The 16890-nt window shown below is 42.4% G+C and overlaps 1 protein-coding gene across 3 annotated transcripts in view; it reads left to right on the forward strand.

Annotated features, from left to right (window-relative positions):
• The window catches only part of LOC308310955 (liprin-beta-1-like), a 39250-nt gene extending 23572 nt beyond the window's left edge, over nucleotides 1-15678 (forward strand). For 2 of the 3 annotated variants that reach the window (XM_080757435.1, XM_080757437.1), the window contains 15 exons: nucleotides 1144-1217; nucleotides 1850-1892; nucleotides 3453-3579; nucleotides 4353-4385; nucleotides 6923-7052; nucleotides 7518-7646; nucleotides 8740-8890; nucleotides 9178-9292; nucleotides 9864-9952; nucleotides 10718-10840; nucleotides 11116-11241; nucleotides 13475-13663; nucleotides 13899-14060; nucleotides 14700-14765; nucleotides 14926-15678. In XM_080757435.1, coding sequence (XP_080613561.1) covers nucleotides 1144-1217; nucleotides 1850-1892; nucleotides 3453-3579; nucleotides 4353-4385; nucleotides 6923-7052; nucleotides 7518-7646; nucleotides 8740-8890; nucleotides 9178-9292; nucleotides 9864-9952; nucleotides 10718-10840; nucleotides 11116-11241; nucleotides 13475-13663; nucleotides 13899-14060; nucleotides 14700-14765; nucleotides 14926-15012 — 1644 coding nt within the window. In that variant the 3' untranslated portion in view covers nucleotides 15013-15678. The remainder of the gene's footprint in view (nucleotides 1-1143; nucleotides 1218-1849; nucleotides 1893-3452; nucleotides 3580-4352; nucleotides 4386-6922; nucleotides 7053-7517; nucleotides 7647-8739; nucleotides 8891-9177; nucleotides 9293-9863; nucleotides 9953-10717; nucleotides 10841-11115; nucleotides 11242-13474; nucleotides 13664-13898; nucleotides 14061-14699; nucleotides 14766-14925) is intronic. The other variant, XM_080757436.1, reaches the window with a different exon arrangement.
• The last annotated feature ends 1212 nt before the right edge of the window (nucleotides 15679-16890 follow it).

Below are 16890 nucleotides of genomic sequence, written 5' to 3' on the forward strand. Positions count from 1 at the left end.
ACCACCATAACTCTAGAGCGTGTATAAATTAAACCGTAATGGTCCATTTGGTTCCATTTATACATTCTCAGAGTTACACGCGGGGCCATTTGGAACACGCTCAAGGACACTTTGAGACCCACTGGTGTAGCAGTAGTGTTTCCAGTGAGCCAACATGAACAATAGCACCACCCTGGCCAGAATGGAACAGAGCCTTCATTAGTATCATCGGTGAGTTATTCTTTGTGCATGGAGACTATTCACCTATTTGCAACCTCACTTTCATGTAATTTTGTCTTCATTCATGCAAATTGTAAGCTGGCACCTGTTTGTCTACTCGCTCTGTGTCTCTGAGGTGTAATACATATATGGGCTCTGGGCAGTTTAGAGAAACCTGGCCGACTACGAATGACACCATTGTATTGATGGAGATTCTATCAATACTACGTTTGAGATTGTACTTAACGTCACCAGTAGAGGAAACCCATGATGTCAATAGGCTAAGGTTTCGGAACTGTGTACGGCCCACCTCTGAGGTGCAAGTAGACAGAAATGATACCATCTTGATTCTTAAGGATGCACCGATATGACAATTATTGGCCAATACCGATACCAATGATTAAAATATACATTTAGCCGATAACGATACCGATATTTCAGCCTTTGGTGCCAAGGAAATATACACCTTCATTATAAGAATTAACTGTTCAGAATCTACAGCTTGGTAGGCTGCAGATAACCAACACACCAACCTAGCCAGCGCAAAGTGTATATGCTTATATCAACAATAGATAAAATCTCGGGTACTGCCATCGGTTAATGCCAGCTTTATTTGCCGATACCGGTATTGACGGTTAACGGCCAAAAAAGTTAAAATGGGGCGGCCACTTATATGAAGGTGAGGTTGAAAATGTTGTGAAGTGCTCCTTTTAACCCATTCGGGGGCGGGAACCCCTTTTGGTGTTTTAAGCATTATGTTATACTTTAGCTATTGAAAAATAGCAGATCTACAAGCAAATGTTTGAGAAAGATTGACGTAGAAAACTGTTTTTTAGAAGGCATTTGTAGAATCTGGGTTAAATTGGTATAAGCTGTGTTTTGCTGTTGAGCCAAAGTGTCCACAAGCTATAATGCTCTTGTCCCTGGCACTCTGCCTTGTCCCAGTCTATTCCATGCATAGCGGTGCTCTCTGAAATGAACGAACTGGACAGGGAGAGACGGCTCCAGGCAGCAGAAAGGTAACACTCGCCAGTGCTGGACACTAGTGGAAAAAGTACATTCACTTATTAGTACTGTATTAAGTACACTTTTGAGTATCTGTACTTTACTTGAGTGTTTGTATTCTTGGATAGATTGTTGAGTGGTTTACTTGAGTATCTGTGTTCTTGGATACGTTCCCTTTCCCTCCACTACATATCAAAGACAAATATTGCACTTTAGTTTTGACCCCACTACAATTCTAGGAAGGAAGGATAACATTATTGTGAATACCGGTATATTAATTCATACTACTTTATTTAATTACCGTAACCATATAGTATCTCTGAACAAAGAATAGTACACACTGTCAGAAACTTGCAAAAAAATGTTGCTCTTTATTTCAACATTTTGGTCGTTAGACATTCATCAGAAATAAAGCTATTTTTTGCTATAATTTGTTAATCAGAGATCCCCTTTGGATTATATGGACTTTTCCCTCCTTTTGAGGTGTGTTTCAGCCTTAAAAAGATCTACAAGCTCATTTTACCAGGAGTATTTAAACTTTGACTCACCAACTGACACTCACCCACACAGGTTTCTATATATTTCAGATATCTGTCTTATCAAACACATGTTGACGGCTGTCATTCACTTTACATTTACATCACAGTTCCCCAGATGCCTCGGGTCACATGACCATCAGCACTGACCAGGTGAGAACACAAACACACACTCTCCCCTTACCACTTATGCCTAAACGTTTTAGACTTTTTTTTTTTTTTTTTTTAAATTTAGAATTTACAACTCTATGTAAGTCGCCGGTAGACCGGCCGGATGGGAACCCTGAGGTTCTCAGTTCGACTCCCCCAGAGTCCTTGAGCAAGACTCTGAATTGCTCCCGAATCCGATGTGCAGGTTGGTGCCTTGCATGGTTTCCGCCGCCATCTGTGTATGAATGTGTGTGAATGGGTGAATGTAATGCATAATCCATGTAAAGCGCTTTGGATAAAAGCGTTATAAAAATGCACCTTTTTAAAATAGTTCAAATAGCCCGATTTACAAGCTCACAACGTGTCGATGTAGTTTGGCATAAGGGGTAAGGCGGCAAGATAGGTCTCTCTCTCTCTCTCTCTCTGTTTTACATAAGCCTAGCACGCAAACTGCAAAGACATTAAGCTTGCAGCAAAAATGACCAAACGGACTTGAAATAATCACATCACTTCCAGCAGTTTGAACACCGTACTACCAGCATGTCACGTTTCTTGCACCTTTGACCTCTCAATGTGGGAAAGTTATGAAAAGCAACGATGCAAGACTCGTCCACACACATGTACCGCTGCTTACACATAACAAACCACATGCACAGTCCAGTGATGCAGAAGGCCAGTCATCCTCTTATCTCTCTCGGCCCAGTGGCTTTCCCCCGGTTCTGAATGGATGACTGTCGGAGGGGATCAGCTTGCTTGGGTGAATGTCGAGGGGACTCAGAGGTCTTGTATGGAGGCTGTTGAGGTGTGCCACCTAGTGGTTTAAAAGCACAAATGCATGTGTTTTATTTTTGCATCCATGCTGGCTTGTGAAAAACAAATATTTTTTGCCACAGACATACAAAATGAGTATTACGAGAAACGCATAGGCTAAAGAGATCGCCCTGAATGACTAACAGGTTTGTAACTTAGTGTTATGGGGGTCCTTGCAAATAAAAGGTTTGAGAACCACTAGTACTAGTGGACTCCTAGCCTGAGCTAACGTGTTAAGTTTCTGGTCTATAGGGGCGGGTCGCGGCTGAGATTTGCGCACGCCCTGATTGGATCTCACCGATCTGTCCGTCAGACTTGGCCACTCCTCTCCCACCTAGTGTAGCGCTACGTCACATAATTTGGAGCGACACCCACCCGGAAGCGTTGACTCCCACTTCTAGACCAAGGCAGCCAATGCGTTCCTTCAGGCTTTCATTTTTCGCGCAGACGAAATGAAAGCCTGGGTATCGAGGCTAGTGGACTCCTAATATGCCAGTGTGTCATAGTAAATATTAATTTATATATACAAGTGTCACACATATTCTGAAGAAAGCCTGGAGACTTGGACATTCAGTAATTGTGATCAAAATCAGGACATTATAATTGTGTGTAAAACAAAATCTAGACTGCCACGGACGAGGTCAAGTCTTTGCCACGGGACACATTTGTCCGTGTACGGATATACAGTACAGATGACCCCCCTGACCTTTATTGTTTTTTTTTCAATACTATGATGTTCTTTTCATTTCATAGACCAAATTCAAAGAGGGATCCAAAGCTCAAGAGAGCTTTGGTACCAAGAAGGCTCGCTCCTCCTTTGGCCGTGGGTTCTTCAAGATACGCGGAGGAGGCAAGCGCACAGGCAGCACCCCGAACCTGGGTGAGTCTGGACATCAGTGTGGTTTTTGGCAGCAAATTTCTATTTTTTTTGTTTAGTCAGTCTTTGGAATTAAACTTTGTTTAGTTTTTAGTCACATTTTAGTCAGCCGATATAAAACGAAGTTATCCCTGCTCTCTCTCTCTAGTAAACTCTAAACGCCATCTGATTGAACTGTCTGCGCACATGTCTTTGATTCTAGATAGCCATGTTTATTGATTTCCCTATTTTACATTTCAAGCAGTTTAAACCCTAAATACTTCGTTGTACATCAAGTCGCAAGATTAGCAGCTCTACCAGCTCCAATTATGTGGGCTTATTGATCTGCTCTAGTGGCTAAATATTTGCCTATTTTCACAATAGACACCACATCATGGAATGTTTGCCTGTTATGCCCAAAATAGGGAAGCTATGGATCATGTTCTCTTACGACGTTTTATGCATTCAAAATACATGTTAAATGTTCTACTATTACACCATATATAATTACACCATATAACACCATAAACTCAAGTAATGCAACAATCTGCATTATCTATTCTGTTTGGTATCACCGTTCTTTGCAGTCGCTGCCAATATGGTACCAAATGCACTGAATATGCCCAATATAATATCGGTCAGTCTATATACCAACTATCACTACTAAGGACGGGACATAAATCTCACCGTTGTAGAGATTTCAATGGTTCGTTACAGTCGTTGTGTGTGTTGACATGTGTGTGTGTGTTCTGTCTTACTGCCGCTTTATCTCCCATGGCTGTCTGTAAATTGTGAAGATCGCAGCCGGAGTGCGAGTGCGCCCACGTTAGGTACAGTACTGAAACCCGAGGTCAGGCCTGCAGTATGGCTGGCTGCCCTCTCTGGATGATACAGCTGGATATGTGCTCTCTGTGTGTGTGTGTGTGTGTGTGCGTGCAGGGGTCCTACGGACACAACAGTGTGATCATCTACCTTCCATCAACTTCATAACAGCATTTCTTAACCACTTAAAGTTGAACCTTAACGTCCTAGAGAGGGTATGCACGTGACATCATCGTACCCAGAGGTTATGCGGGAACGCCTACTGAGTGGCAAAAAACGACTTTCTGGCCTTGACAGCCCATACTGTACATATCTGAAAGCATTAAACAACGTTAAACTCGACCAACATTGCTCTACGGAAAGCTTGAATTATCCTCCCTCTTACTATAGTTTTTTTTGTCATATGTTATGAGCTACTTTCTGTCAAGAAATGCCCGCCCGCTGCCTGAGAGCGTGTCGTGTGTTTGAGTCCCGTTCATGGCGACCTTTGCTGCATGTCTCTTCCCTTCTCTCTCGCCCTCTTTCCTGTCTGTCTTCACTTGATACTATAAAGGCAGAAAAAAAACCGAATCTTAAAATGCCCTACATTTCATTATTATTCGAAGTGTCAGAGTTTGGAAGTGCTTGTTTTCAATAACGCAACATCTTGCTGCATCCTGAATTGTGTGACATACTGACATTTAGAAACGGGTGGTACGCAGGACCGTTGAGGGATTTCCAACGAGCGCTTCCAAACTCCCAACGCTCCATGCTGCTACATTTTTGCCACTCAGTCTAGATGAAGGGGGCGTGTCCTGATGGAAAGATCATGCATGTGTATACTCTCTATTCTGGGCATGTCATAAAATGTGGTGTGGAGGGGCCCTGGAGGACCCTGGTCAATGAAGGTTTAAGTGGATACATCCATATGCAACCCAATTACATATATCTTTGTAAAGTTAACCCATTTGGTGGCGGGAACCCCTTTTGGTGTTTTAAACATTGTTATAATTTAGCTATTGGAAAATGCCAGATCTACAAGCTCATAGAGCTATGAGCTTGTAGGTCTGCTATTTTTTTTAAATCTTGAAAATGTGGCTCAAATCTTTGAATGTATATTCTTTCAGAGTGAACGTTTTTAACTCAAATCTTTGCTTACGGTATTTTATAATTATTTTTATATTATTTTCAGATGGGGGTCGGTGGCCAATTAATGTTGGGGGTCCTTGACATGAAATATTGAGCACCACTGATACAGAAACATGAGGTTTTTCCAGAAAATTGTCACCATTTAGAAGACATTTTTAAATGTCGACGTCGGGTCTAAATGGGTTGAAAGATGGTAAATGATCACATTGTTGCGTTAGCTATCCTGTAATGGATGTAATAACTACTTAAATCCCTTTCTCTCTGGGTGTTTAAGGTGCGTGTCTGTGTTTCGCCCCCAAAGGGGTGTGGTGTTTATGTCCATATTTCCATAATATCCAGTTGTCCCTTATCCACGACGAGACACCATCTGCAATGAAGACAGCTTCCTGAACCCTTCCCCTAGTGGTCTTTCGAGCCCTTGTCGTCTACAAGTCAACTAGTCCCATTGCATGTCGTCACCTCCTTAAACTAATGGCCTAAGTCAGCTCCTCGTGACACTGGCCACGCTGGTCAAATCACCAGGTTCTAATTGAAAAGGATCATGCTGATCCCGCCCCTTTTAGTAAAATGGACTACCGGTATATCAAGATTGTGACTTAGGCCGAAATAGATCATTATCTGGCCTAAGTCACATGGTTTTGTGACTTGAGCCAAAACTAAATTGTAAGTCGGTAAAGTAAATTGACCTAAGGCAGGTTTATGTTACACAACTGACAGTGTTATTTTGATGTTAATAGTCAAATTGTTATAAATGTTTTAGAAATGTATAGGTTTTTTTTATATAATCTTTATTAAAAAAAAAAAATATATATATATATATACTTAATTAGTTTAAGAAGGTGACGATGTGAAGACTGAGTTGGGTTGCTGTGTAATTCTTTCAGTTTTGATACAATTGGGTTTTAGTGGTGCTTATTTAGTAGATGTGTAGTCTCAAGGCAGATGATCTCTTCCACAATCTTTGAACGCTACATAGTCTGCAATTCCGCCGTAACAGTAAATTGTCTTCAGGCCGGAAGGGTATTCGACCAATCATGACGTGGTGTTCATAAACTAATATTGTGTTATAAAATGTCTTTCAAAGATCTTTGTAAAATTTTACTTCTGCTAAACAGCGAGCTACAGTAGATGGCCTTTGACTAATTTGTTTTCCAATTCCAGTTGGATTCATTGACGCAACTGCAAAGGGGAATTCAGACCTTACAAAGTATGGACACATATAGAAGTATTTGAAAATTGTGGAAGCAAACATGTCTTGTCTTGAGAGATGAGTTGCTTTGTAGTGCATAGAGACTATCATCGCTGTCTTTGAGTGTTGGGCTAGCGGTAACCGAAGTCTTGTTTGCCATGGGTTTGCGGTGTTGTCCCAAGCATGTGTGCTGCCATCATGCTAAATGGATACATAACGTATTTACAGCCGAGACAGAAGGCCAGGGCACAGAGCACCTGGACTTGGCCGTGGTCCCTCAACGTACATCTCCTGATGAAGCCACTCTGCCGTCAGGGGTTAAAAAGAAGTCTAAAGGTTTCAAGAAATTCTTTGGCAGGTAAGACTATTTTTATTTCAGGGTTAATGTTTCATTTCCTCTTGTGTTGACTGGACATAAAACAGGGTGTTGCTGGTTATTTATTTATGCTGGTATTGATTGATTTCATCTACTAAAACTATGACGAACATTTTTCGACTACCTTTTAGGAAAACTAAATAAAAACTAAGCTACAGTATGATGACTAAAACTATGACTATGATAGATATACTGAAAATGTCATAAAAAATAAAAAATAGACTGAAATGAGTTACTATAGTGGAGAAGATATCCAGTAGAAGTAAAAGACGGGTCATTTTACACTCTTTTAGTCAACTAAATAAACTGTAGATTTACTAAAACTAGACTTGACACTAACACATATAAGGTAACTAACATCACGTGACTAAAACTAAATGAAAATGTATTCAAAAGACCCAAACTAAATAAAAAAAATGTCTCCATCAAAACCGCCACTGGCTGCAGACTAAAGAGGAGTCACTCCACCTCCTTCAACCTGGACCAGGACTCGGAGGTGGAGTTCAGGAGGGGAGGAGTCAGGTCCACGGCCGGCCCCCGCCTGGGATGGTCACGTGACGCAAAGCACGACGCCAAGTAGGTACCGGGCAGCGGCGCTGGACGGTCAGTACACACAAGTACATTTACTGAGGTAGTACAATCCTGAGGTATCTGTACTTTAACCCATTTAGGCTTGACCTCAAAATTAAAAGAAATTATTCTAAATCCTCCAGTTTTTAAATATTTTCACGATTTTTCAAAAATAGCAGACCTACAAGCTCGTAGCGCGCCAATCGGTGGCGCGCTATGAGCTTGTAGATCTGCTATTTTTCAATAGCTAAATTATAACGATGTTTAAAACACCAAAAGGGGTTCCCGCCTAGAATGGGTTAACTTGAGTATTTCCAATATGTTCCACTACATTTATTTTGAAAACTTAAGTTAGTAGTTACTGTAGATTTTGATTATCATTACAAAACATACACTGACCCTACTACATACAATACATACTGTACATAGACAGACTAGCATGCTACATTTCTGTCATTTGAAAAGACAGACAAGCTCACAATGTGTCAACGATGTGGCGCATTGTGAGCTTGTAGGTCTGTTTTATTTGAAAACTTGAACTGGGACATTCTTCAACGAGTACTTTTACTTTTGGTACCTTACATACATTTTGAAACCAATACTTTTGTACTTTGTTTCAAAATGTATGTAATTAGTTTTTAATTCTAAGCTTTTACTTAGTATTAGTATTTGATACTTTTACAAAAAGTAAAAAAATATAATGCGAGTACTACTTCCACCACTGGGTATCAACCAGTCTCAGAGTCGACCTCCACTTCGGGCTTCTCCTTTGCAACACAAACTGAATTGTAGTTACTGTTGGCGTTCTGTTAGCTCTGGTCCATAGCCTTCTAAGCAGTAGAATTCAGTATATTCAGAGTGCGTCCACTAAGGAAAGTAGGGTTGTGTCATTCGAAAGCCTTGTTTTGGTGAGTAGCAAAAACGTTCTTTTTATTTACGCTAAAGAGGAGAGGCTGGTTTGATTTCGATTTGAGATTCAAAAACCGAAAGTCCCATAGCCTCATACTGAAGCAGTATAAGGCTATGGACCAGAGCTATAGCGTTCTGTATTCCTTTGTCAATCTTGTCCTTTTCTCTCTCTTGTCACTCTTTTTTAAAGCGCTATGGATGTTCCATTCGCCCAGTGGAGTAAGGAGCAGGTGTGTGTGTGGCTCCAGGAGCAGGGCCTCGGTGTGTACGCCAACCAAGGCCAGGGCTGGATCCGTTCTGGTCAAACGCTGCTGCGCGCCTCACAGCACGAGATGGAGAAGGTACAATAATCATGTCCTGTATGATTTAGGTGTGCGTGTGTGTAACCGCAAGGTTTCCAGTTCGAACCCGGGCTCCCCTCAGAGTTAGTGTCGGAAGTGTCCTTGAGCAAGACTCTGAACCCCTAATTGCTCCCGATGTGCAGGTTGGTGCCTTGCATGGTTTCCTCCGCCATGGGCGTATGAATGAATGAATGTGTGTGTGAATGGGTGAATGTAATGCACAATCTGTGTAAAGCGCTTTGGATAAAAAGCGTTCTATAAATGCACCATTTTACCATTTTCACCAGGAGTTGGGGATCAGACATGCTCTCCACAGGAAGAAGCTGCAGCTGGCCCTGCAGGCGTTAGGCTCCGCCTCCGATGATGACGTCATGGGAAGACTAGACCACAACTGGGTGAACAGTGAGTGAAGGAACCACAGTCACATGTTGTACCCCCAATACACCACAATGTTGAAATGAGTAACAGAGTAACAAAATTTACTTCAGTAAAAGTACCCCAATACCACAACCACAATGTTGAAAAAAAGTCCACTATTAAAAGTTTACTTCAGTAAAAGTACCAATACCACAATGTTGAAATAAGTAAAAAGTCCACTATTAAAAGTTTACTTCAGTAAAAGTACCAATACCGCAATGTTGAAATAAGTAAAAAGTCCACTATTAAAAGTTTACTTCAGTAAAAGTATGTTGAAATAAGTAAAAAGTCGGGTAAAAAAATTCACTGCGTAGATATTAGTCTGGAACTTCGGTGTGGAAGATTTATTTCCAAGTGGCGGTTACAAACAGATTACAATGTCCCAGAAATAAAAGTCGCACTTTGAATAGTGGGGCTCTGATTGGTCACCCACAACTCTGGGGTGAGCGAAATGTCATTCAAACTAAGGAGAAACACAGGTTGAGAACCTCTGTTCTACCTACATGACATGGATGGATGGATGTTCTGAGAAGACAATGATTTGTTTTCCTGTCAGGATGGCTGGATGACATCGGCCTGCCACAGTACAAGAGTCAATTTGACGAGGGGCGCGTCGACGGGCGCATGCTACATTACATGACAGTGGTGAGTTCTCCTTTCATCTTGAACTGGTGCTGTTAAAAAAGTTAGATGAAAACAAGCCAATTCTCTCCTGTTGTGTGGAGTACTGGCTATCTCATCAGATTGTCTACCAGTTGAGGAGCTTTTACTCCAGGCTAGCCCACTTATCTAATCATCATCATCATCATCATCATACTATAATTCAGTCAATGTCTGTCTGAATGTCTGTGTGTCACTGTGACTGCCGTAGCTCCTCACTGCCTGCACCAATCACTCCCACTTTTCACACAGGCATTGACCATAATAATATAGAGGTCTTAACGAAGCCCTTTTCCCAATTTAAATTAATAATGAATTTATTAGTGAATCAAAAAGGGCGCAGTACCCCCAGCGCAGTACTCAGGTAAGGGCTAGTTAATTTAATGATGGAATTTTCAGTTTTTCATGGAATCCTCACTTATATATAGAAACATTATTTAAACGATGTTTCTGTGCAATCCAACCTTCATCAGGTTGTCAGTTTTAGATGGGCTGAAGTTTTGTGTAAAACCAATCCAAAACTTATCAGCTAAAATGAGAAAAATGATGCAAAAAAAACTATCTAAATCTAACTATAATGAAGGAGAGTTACATGTAATCTCAGTTTTAGCATTTAGTTTGTTAGTTGGTTTATTAAGCCGTTTGTCATGTCTGGTGTATGTGGTCCAGGCCTCGCTGCCATACATCAGGGTATACAACTGGTATGATATCATTTTTGTGACGAATGGATGTTTTTGTGGTTTGTTTCAGGAGGACCTGCTGTCCATGAAGGTGGGCAGTGTTCTCCATCACCTCAGCTTCAAGAGGGCCGTCCAGGTCCTGCGGCTCAACTCCTACGACGCCAGCTGTCTCCGGCGACGCCCCTCTGACGAGGTATGCACGACGAAAAAAACTCACCAATCACCGTCTGCTATGCGCAGCTATGTGTGTCGGAGTATGGCAATGTATGTGCAGTATGCATGTCTGAGTATGGATTCTTTTTTATTTTGTTTTGCGTTACATCCAGAGGTCGAACATTCTTCAAGTAAACGGCTGTGCTTTACTTTGAAGCCACCGCTCACTTCACATTCGTGTGATTTATTTTTTTAACACACGCCTGCATATGAGACCTGGCCTTAATGTTCACATCGCCACGTCTCTTTGTCCAGAACAACATCACGCCAGCGGAGATCTCCCAGTGGACCAACCACAGAGTAATGGAGTGGTTGCGGTCGGCGGACCTGGCCGAGTACGCCCCCAATCTGAGGGGCAGTGGTGTGCACGGAGGGCTCATGGTGAGTAGCCCTGTCACTTATTATTACCTATTGGCAATTATTTTTCATCTATTGAGATTTTTTTGCTATTTTTGGCAATTTCTTTGCAATTTTGCTGCATTCTTTTGCAGTGTTTTTGCAAAAAAAAAATGCAATTTTTCAACTTTGCAATTCACCCTTTGTCAGCCTTCCCAGCTCAGCCAGGGCAAAGTGACACAACTTTGCAATTCACCCTTTGCAATTTTTTTTGCAATTTTTCAACTTTAATAATAATAATATATACGATTTATATAGCGCTTTTCTAGGTACCCAAAGTCGCTTTACAGAAAGAGTACAGACATATTTATTAGAAAACTATTTAAAAAGGTTTAAAAGGTTAAAAACTAGAAATCAAAATCAAAAGAGGGACAAACAAGAAGGGGTGTGTCAATGTGTGTGTGGGGGGGGGGTTATGTAGGGAAAGCCAGTTTGAAAAGGTGGGTTTTGAGTGTGCTTTTGAACATTTCGAGGGTGGGGGCAGCTCTGATGTGAGTTGGGAGTGAGTTCCAGAGAGAAGGGGCAGCCACTGCAAAGGCCCGGTCTCCCCATGTCCGTTTGTTAGATTTGTGGGGTTCCAGTTGTTTGGCAGTGCTTGACCTGAGGGAGCGGGAGGGGACATGGCGGTTGATGAGTTCAGAGAGGTAGAGGGGGGCCTGGTTGTTGAGGGTTTTGTAGGTGATGGTGAGTATTTTAAATTCAATTCTGGACTTGACTGGGAGCCAGTGGAGTTCACGGAGGATGGGTGTGATGTGGTCCCTGGATCTGGTTCTGGTGAGCAGGCGGGCGGCGGAATTTTGGACATATTGAAGTTTTTTGAGGACCTTGGTGGTGACGCCATACAGGAGGCTATTGCAGTAGTCGAGTCTGGATGTAATGAAGGAAATTCAAGGAATGAATGAGTGTTTCGGCGGCAGTGTGGGATAACATGGGACGAAGGCGGGCAATGTTACGGAGGTGGAAAAAGGCGGTTTTGGTGATCTGGTTGACATGGGGCTGGAAGGAGAGGGTGGGGTCAAGGATGACACCAAGGTTGCGGACTCGGGTGGAGGGGGTGACAGTGGAGCCATCAATGGTGAGGGAGAAGTCATGGGAGGAGCGGGTGAGGGAGTCGGGGCCAATGATGAGGATTTCGGATTTATTGCAGTTGAGTTTGAGAAAGTTTGTTTGCATCCATGTTTTTATGTCAGTCAGGCAGGAGGTCAGGGTGGAGTGGGTGATGGCGGTGATGGTTTTGGCGGGGAGATATAGTTGAGTGTCGTCGGCATAACAGTGGAAGCGGAGACCATGAGTGCGGAGTATCTGACCAAGGGGGAGCATGTACAGGATGAAGAGGAGGGGACCAAGTACTGAACCTTGGGGGACGCCGTGGGTGACAGGTGATGTGAGTGATTGGCAGTTGTTAATGGAAATAAAATGCTGTCTGTCAGTGAGATATGATTGAAACCAGGAGAGGGCAGTGTCAGTGATTCCAAGGGTGGATTTGAGGCGTGAGATGAGTATGGAGTGGTGAATGGTGTCGAAGGCGGCACTGAGGTCAAGGAGGATGAGGATGTTGAGTGAACCGGTGTCAGCAGATAGCAGGAGGTCATTGGTGACTCTGAGGAGGGCAGTTTCAGTGCTGTGTTTGGTGCGGAAGCCGGATTGAAATTGTTCATAGAGATGGTTTGTTTCCAGGTATGCAGTGATTTGGTTTGCGACGACTCGTTCCAGAATTTTTGACAGAAATGGGAGGTTTGAGATGGGCCGGTAGTTATTGGGGGAGTCAGGGTCGAGGCTGGGTTTTTTTAGGATCGGTGTAATGGAGGCAAGTTTTAGGGAAGGGGGAACGGAACCAGAGGAAAGGGAGGAGTTTATTATTTTAGTGATGAGTGGTGAGAGAGTGGGAAGACAGTCCTTGAGGAGGTAGGTGGGGAGGGGGTCCAGGGAGCAGGTTGAGGATTTCATGCGTGCAATGACAGTTGACAGCTCAGATGGTGAGATGTCAGTGAATGAGGAGAAGGAGTGTGGAGTGGGTATGGTAGGCTCAGGTTCAGGTCCGGGGGGGAGGGTGGCCAGCTGGCTGTGAATATTGTTGATTTTCTCATGAAAGAAGGTTAGGAAGTTATTGCAACTTTGCAATTCACCCTTTGTCAGCCTTCCCAGCTCTCTCCCCCCCTCTTACTTGTTAAAACTGTGATGTGACGATAAAGAGGACTCTGATTCTGCACCCCACCAGGTGCTGGAGCCTCGGTTCAACGTGGAGACCCTGGCGCTGCTGCTCAACATCCCTCCCAACAAGACCCTGCTGAGACGCCACCTGGCCACGCACTTCCACCTGCTCGTGGGCAGCGAGGCCCAGCGCCTCAAACAGGACTGTCTGGAGAACCCCGACTACACCGTGCTCACGGCCACCGCCAAAGTCAAGGCACGTAACTATGGGTGGAACAGTTAAATCAAACTACTTGGTTAAAAAACAAACTATCTATCTATCTATCTATCTATCTATCTATCTATCTATCTATCTATCTATCTATCTATCTATCTATCTATCTATCTATCTATCTATCTATCTATCGTGCGTAGAATGCGAGAGAGGGTTTCATGGCTCCGTTTCTCAAGACATTCCATTGAATTTGCGTTGTTCCTCTTGCGTTCTCCAGCCCAGAAGGCTCTCCTTCGGTGGCTTCGGAAGCCTGAGGAGGAAGCCGCGCCAGGAGGACAGCGAGGAGTATGTGTGCCCCATGAACGTGGAGATGCCCAAGAGCAGCAGCTTCCAGAGGGCTCTCCAGATCTACGACCATAACCTTGATCGACTGGAACAGGTATACAGGCGGTAGTAGTGCTGCACAATTCATCGAAAAACTTAAAAAAATGACACTTATGCAATCTCATTTTCTGAAGAATCGTGCAGCACTCGTTGGCTGTCCAATTCATTTTAGTTACCAGTTGTTTTTTTTGTACCAAAAGTAGAAAGTTGTGCAGAATGTCCCATTTCATGTTTTCAAATGTATTAAAATCTTTTGAAAATAGGCGATCTACTAAAAGTACAGTACTAAATGTAGCCTACTTAGTTACTTTCCATCCACCACTGAAGCGAATGATCCGGGTACCATCTGGGGAATGTTAACCCATTCTGACCTGAGATCAGATTCTAAAAATGTCTTCTACATCCTGACAGTTTTCTTTAAAAGCTATGTTTCTATGTCAGTCGTTCTTCGATTTTTCAAAAATAGCAGACCTACAAACTCGTAGCGCGCCACTCGGTGGCACGCTATGAGCTTGTAGATCTGCTATTTTTCAATAGCTAAAACATAACATAATGCTAACACCAAAAGGGGTTAAATTTAAAGGATGACTTCACCCATTTTCAACATATCTTCACATAATTGGTCCTCACTAATGCTCGTTGTAATCTGGTACCATTTTGGCACTGAAGTCTGTGTGTGTTCCTGACTGTGTAGATGGAAGACTCGGAGGGGACTGTTAGACAGATAGGCGCTTTCTCCGAGGGTATCAACAATCTGACGGTAAAATATATCCTAAAAATGCTCTCGCATATACAGTACACACACACACACACACACACACACACACACACACACACACAGCACTTAACACATGCATGTAAGTGTCAGGGTGGTTTTTATTTTTTTTAGATGAAGTCTGAGTTGCTGCTATGTATTGCAGAGCATGCTGGAAGATGACCAGTTTTTTCGGGAGACCCTCGCCTGCCCACCTGAGGTTAGCGCGGTACAGGATGCCTGCAAAGTGTGAAGGACAGACTGAGCTACAGTTGCTACATGCTAAGCTACCGTTGTGAAACTGTGCCAAAAACCATTCCCCCAAACCCTTCTGCCTATTTGGTGACTTTTATTATTTTTCAAGAACCTTTGAGACCTCTGCTAATTATAATTTCTCTCCTGCTGTTGTGTAGCGTTCTCCTAAACAAACCATAGCCATATGACCATTTATATTTATTGAAGCTGTCAGAAGTTGTACTGCATGAACTTAAAACCCAGCATCCAATACATTTATGTATGATGTCTTTGCGCATTGATTTTAATTATGACTTGAGTGTTTTTTCTTTTTATATATATATATACATTCACATACAAGTTATTTTTGCATCGTCCCCATTTAGGACTTAATTTTACTACTCGATGACAAATTCACCCTCAGTATTGTGCCTGTGACAATATCAGTGTTCGCGTTCAAATGTATTGGACAAATTATTTTCATGTGTCCTAGGCACATATGATTATGATTTCTGGTACTCAAGTTGCCCTGCGTTATTGCAGAAATGTGATGATTTTGAGTAGGGTTTTCTTACTCTCTATTATAGACCAAAGGTATTCTTAATGTAAGCCATATAGCCATATCATAAAAGACTATGTACGGTTCTATTTTTTAATTTTTTGTTAATAAAATTTTGAAAATGCATATTTACTGTTGATCTGCCCATTACTTCCAGACCAGTAGTATACAGTAGTTGGGAAGTGTTAAGAACTTCTTGTTTCGTTTGTTTGATAAACTGCTGTTTTACAGGTTAACCAATAACTGTTATGTTTTTGCTTTTAGATTTCTAATCCTGCCATTTCTGCTGAAATACACCAGAAATGGCCACAGCAACAAAGAAACAATCTCTTCAGACTTCGCTTTGGCTTCACTTAAGTTGTTCAATGGCGTCATTAGTATATCTGAACTGAAGTTTGCATGTTCTCGCCGTGTCCCCTAGGGCAGGGGTTCCCAAACTTTTTTGGACCAGGTACCCCTTTTGGGGTAGATATTTTTCCAGGTACCCCCTCATCCTCGCAACACGGATAACAAATAAATGTATACGTCTAAATGTAGACGTTTAAATGTAGACGTCTAAATGTAGACGTCTAAATGTATACAGACGTCTAAATGTAGACGTCTAAATGTGTACGTCTAAATGTAGACGCTAAATGTGTACGTCTAAATGTAGACGTCTAAATGTAGACGTCTAAATGTATACGTCTTCTCTTATGGGCGTCCCTGGCATATCTTTTCAAATGGGGGTCCACGGGCTAAGTAGTGTCAATTTGGGGGTCCTTGACATGAAAAATTTTGGGAACCACTGCTTTAAACACTTTAGCACTTTATGAACATGAACAAAATAGATGGGTCCCCCCTGGAACTCCCTCAGGTACCCCTGGGGGTCCCCGGACCCCACTTTGGGAACCACTGGGTTATAGCCCATGTTTTTTGAAATTTTGAAAAAAAAAGTTAGCCTCGTTTCTCATCATTTTGGACCGTGGGCTATAGCCCATATCGTACGGCATACTATAGCGCGCCGTTTTTCATCATTTTTGAGGATTTGAAAAAAATGACGAAATGACAAAAACGATGGGTTATAGCCCATGTTTTTTGAAATTTTGAAAAAAAAAGTTAGCCTTGTTTCTCATCATTTTGGACCGTGGGCTATAGCCCATATCGTACGGCATACTATAGCGTGCCGCTTTTCATCATTTTTGAGGATTTGAAAAAAATGACGAAATGACAAAAACGATGGGTTATAGCCCATGTTTTTTGAAATTTTGAAAAAAAAAGTTAGCCTCGTTTCTCATCATTTTGGACCGTGGGCTATAGCCCATATCGTACGGCATACTATAGCGCGCCGTTTTTCATCAT

This window comes from Protomyctophum bolini, assembly GCF_963924005.1.
Source record: "Protomyctophum bolini genome assembly, chromosome: 23".
Classification (NCBI taxonomy): Eukaryota; Metazoa; Chordata; class Actinopteri; order Myctophiformes; family Myctophidae; genus Protomyctophum; species Protomyctophum bolini.